The sequence below is a fragment of the Sorex araneus genome, chromosome 1 (assembly GCF_027595985.1).
Source record: "Sorex araneus isolate mSorAra2 chromosome 1, mSorAra2.pri, whole genome shotgun sequence".
Classification (NCBI taxonomy): Eukaryota; Metazoa; Chordata; class Mammalia; order Eulipotyphla; family Soricidae; genus Sorex; species Sorex araneus.
The window spans coordinates 447,232,274-447,235,474 of NC_073302.1; the positions used below are offsets into that span (position 1 = coordinate 447,232,274).

At 43.6% G+C, this 3,201-nt stretch overlaps 1 protein-coding gene across 1 annotated transcript; it reads left to right on the forward strand.

Annotated features, from left to right (window-relative positions):
- Window positions 1-217: 217 nt before the first annotated feature.
- Window positions 218-1,015, forward strand: LOC129403261 (GTPase IMAP family member 7-like). Its single transcript, XM_055129807.1, has one exon. It carries the CDS (start codon window positions 218-220, stop codon window positions 1,013-1,015), a length of 798 nt encoding a protein of 265 aa, XP_054985782.1.
- The last annotated feature ends 2,186 nt before the right edge of the window (window positions 1,016-3,201 follow it).

The following is a 3,201-nucleotide window of genomic DNA, read 5'->3' on the forward strand; positions in this document are numbered from 1 at the left end:
GAACAGTGTCATGCTTCTATCTTTACTGGGATCAATACATCTTAGACAAAATTTCAGGAAGGAAAACAAATGAGAAAAGGGGTTAATTACATTTTGCACCTACCAAGATGGACCATTTTCATCTCCCCTTCCTTCCTTCAGGTCAAGTGCCGTGTAGGTGCAGCACCTGCTCTGGACCATGGGCGACCTTCTGTTGAAAGACCCTCAATCCTGCGCGATGAGGATTGTCCTCGTCGGGAAAATCGGAAGTGGTAAAAGTGCCACAGCCAACACCATTCTTGGGGAAGAGAAATTTATTTCAGAATTGTCTGACTTCTCTGTAACCCAAAACTGCCAGAAAGCGTTCCGGGAATGGAAGGGGAGGAACATCCTCGTCGTGGACACCCCGGGGCTCTTTGACACCAAGGAGAAGCAGGACACCACCTGCAAGGAGATCAGCAAGTGCATCCTCTACTCCTCCCCGGGCCCTCACGCCATCATCCTGGTGCTGCAGCTGGGCCGCTACACAGAGGAAGAGCAGAAAGTCTTTGCCATGGTCAAGGCTCTTTTTGGGGAGTCGGTCACCAGGCACATGATCGTCCTGTTCACTCGCAAAGAAGACTTGGGGGACGGAAGCCTACGTGACTTCATAGCAGACAGCGACGTGAGCCTAAGAAGCATGATCAAGGAGTGTGGCAGCCGCTGCTGTGCCTTCAGCAACAGAGCAGCGAAGGATGAGAAGGAAGCTCAGGTGCAGGAGCTGATGCAGCTGATAGGGAAAATGATCCTTAGCAGAGGTCACTTCACTGATAACATATACGAGAAGATAGAGGAAAGGCTGAACAAGAAATCTGAGGCCTTGATCAAAATTTTTGATAGTCAGTTGAAAAGGGAAATTTCTCTAGTAGAAGAAGACTATGTCAATAAGTCACAGGCAGAAAAAGAGAAAAAAATATATTTGGTAAAAGAGCAACATGCTGCCCGAATAAGAAATATAAGAGAAGAAGGTGAAAAGCATAAGCTGACAAGGCTTTAAAAATCCTTTTTTACCTATTAAAATAAATTTTCACTGTACCTCCAACATAAGGTCCCTTTGTTGACAGTGGGAGGGTGTCTGTGGTGGAATAAGCATAGTTACTGACACATTGTTGTATACTGTGAAAGTTTAACTTCTAAGTTGTGGACACAATCATTCTCTAAGTTAATCTATATGCATGAAAACTCATCTTGCTATCATTAGTCACTGAGGAGCTTACATGGCTAACCAAATTGAAAAAGATGCAACTAAGTATATTTTTTCCCGCATCAAATGGCTATCATCACTTTTATACCTCCAAACTCCATTCCAGTGTGTCACAAATAGCACACAAGATTCCCAGCAATCTGTTCTAACACAAAGCACTGCCCCATTCTGATGAGACATGGTAATACGTCATAGTTACAGTCACATGGTCAAGAGCGACATTGATTTCTTCTACACTGCTCAGGTCAGAGCACACTTTCATGTCACTTAACCAGGAAGTCAGTCTAAAAGGTCCTGGCAAGGTCCATGGGTAGCAAAGGGGTTTCGAGTCAACAGAGTTACAAAGTTAGCACATATGTGTCCCATAAATCCTAGGGACAAACCTTTAAAAATGAAGAGACTGGACCAGAGAGATTTAGTGGTAAGTTTAGTGGTAAGTCACTTACCATCTGGTCCCCTGAGCATGGTCAGGAGTGATCCTGAGTGCTCAGCCAGGAGTAACCCCTGAGTATTGCCAGATGTGCCCCCACACACATATGTAATTAGAGGTAATATATGTCAATATCCAATGCAATGAACAGTCTATGCAAGGCACGTGCATAGAATGTGAGGGATCAGTGAGCGAAATAGAGAAGCCTAATTCACTGCAACTCACGGAGACTCTGAATCTTACCTTGCCATGAGAATGAATACTTTCTCTTTAGCATCAGGGCTGCACAGTGACTGACAGGAATCTAAATCTCTCTCTCTCTATCTCTTGATCTTTCTCTGCTAAACTCTTTACACAAATGTTTGGTGATACATTGTTATAGTTAATGAAATTTTCCTCCTCCTGTGTTACTTAATACTATCATTCACACAAATAATGCAGTTATAAGGTAACTCACTCCTTTGTCCATTAGTTACAGTGGATTTTCCATGGTTAAATAAACCAGTACATGTGAAATTATACGCAATTACACCTGTGTGTATTATTCACAGAAACATGCACTTATATTTTTTGAATATAATATGACAGTTGGAATAATAATAATATAGCACAGTGGTAGGGTGTTCACCTTGCACGTGGCTGACCTGTGTTTGAATCCTCCACCCCCCTCGGAGAGCTCAACAAATTACCTAGAGTATCGCGCCCGCATGGCAGAGCCTGGCAAGCTATCCCTGGTATATTCAATATGTCAAAAACAGTAACGATAAGTCTCACAATGAACCGTTATTGATGCCAGCTTGAGTAAATCGATGAGCAATGGGATGACTGTGACTATGATAACACACATAGTATTTGTTGTAAGAAATAATTTATAATATAGTAATGGGGGAGAGAAGTGTTGCTGCTACAAGTGTTTTCTTTTAAGTGAAACTGCTCTGAATAGTTTTTGAAAACAATATTGCCTGAAAAAGAGGGGACCAAACCCAGACGCCCATCCCTACCCAAGATAAATACCTCACCGGCCGACCCCCACTACCTCCACTACCCAGCCACCGCCACGCTCCTGGCCGCTCTCAGGACACACCATAAGACGCTTAATACCCATATTCCTGTACCATATTTGATGGGGTTCAAATATGGTGTGAACCATGCGAACTCCTCTAAGGGTGACTGGAAACCACCTTTAAATGCCTCCATCCCTCTTGGAGAGCCTGGCAAGCTAACGAGAGTACCCTGCCCGCACGACAGAGCCTGGCAAGCTACCCATAGCGTATTAACTATGCCAACTACAGTAACAACAATGAGCTTCATTCACCTAACACCAAAAGAGCCAATACAGCCGCGTTAAGAAAAATGAGCAGGGAGAGGCTGAAAAAAATCTCAGGGAAAAACTAGACTGCCCAAACGAAGGAAGACTAAAATGACTGTCTGAACTTTGAACGCATGTATGATGGCATCAGAAGCATCCATTGAGGACCTGATGGTGCAAGCTCTGAAGATCAAGTACGACACCATTGGTCTGACTGAAACAAGAAGACATCGATCACAT

Coding starts and splice junctions, on each gene's coding strand:
- LOC129403261 (XM_055129807.1), top strand. CDS start 218: ATGAGGATTGTCCTCGTCGGGAAAATCGGAAGTGGTAAAAGTGCCACA.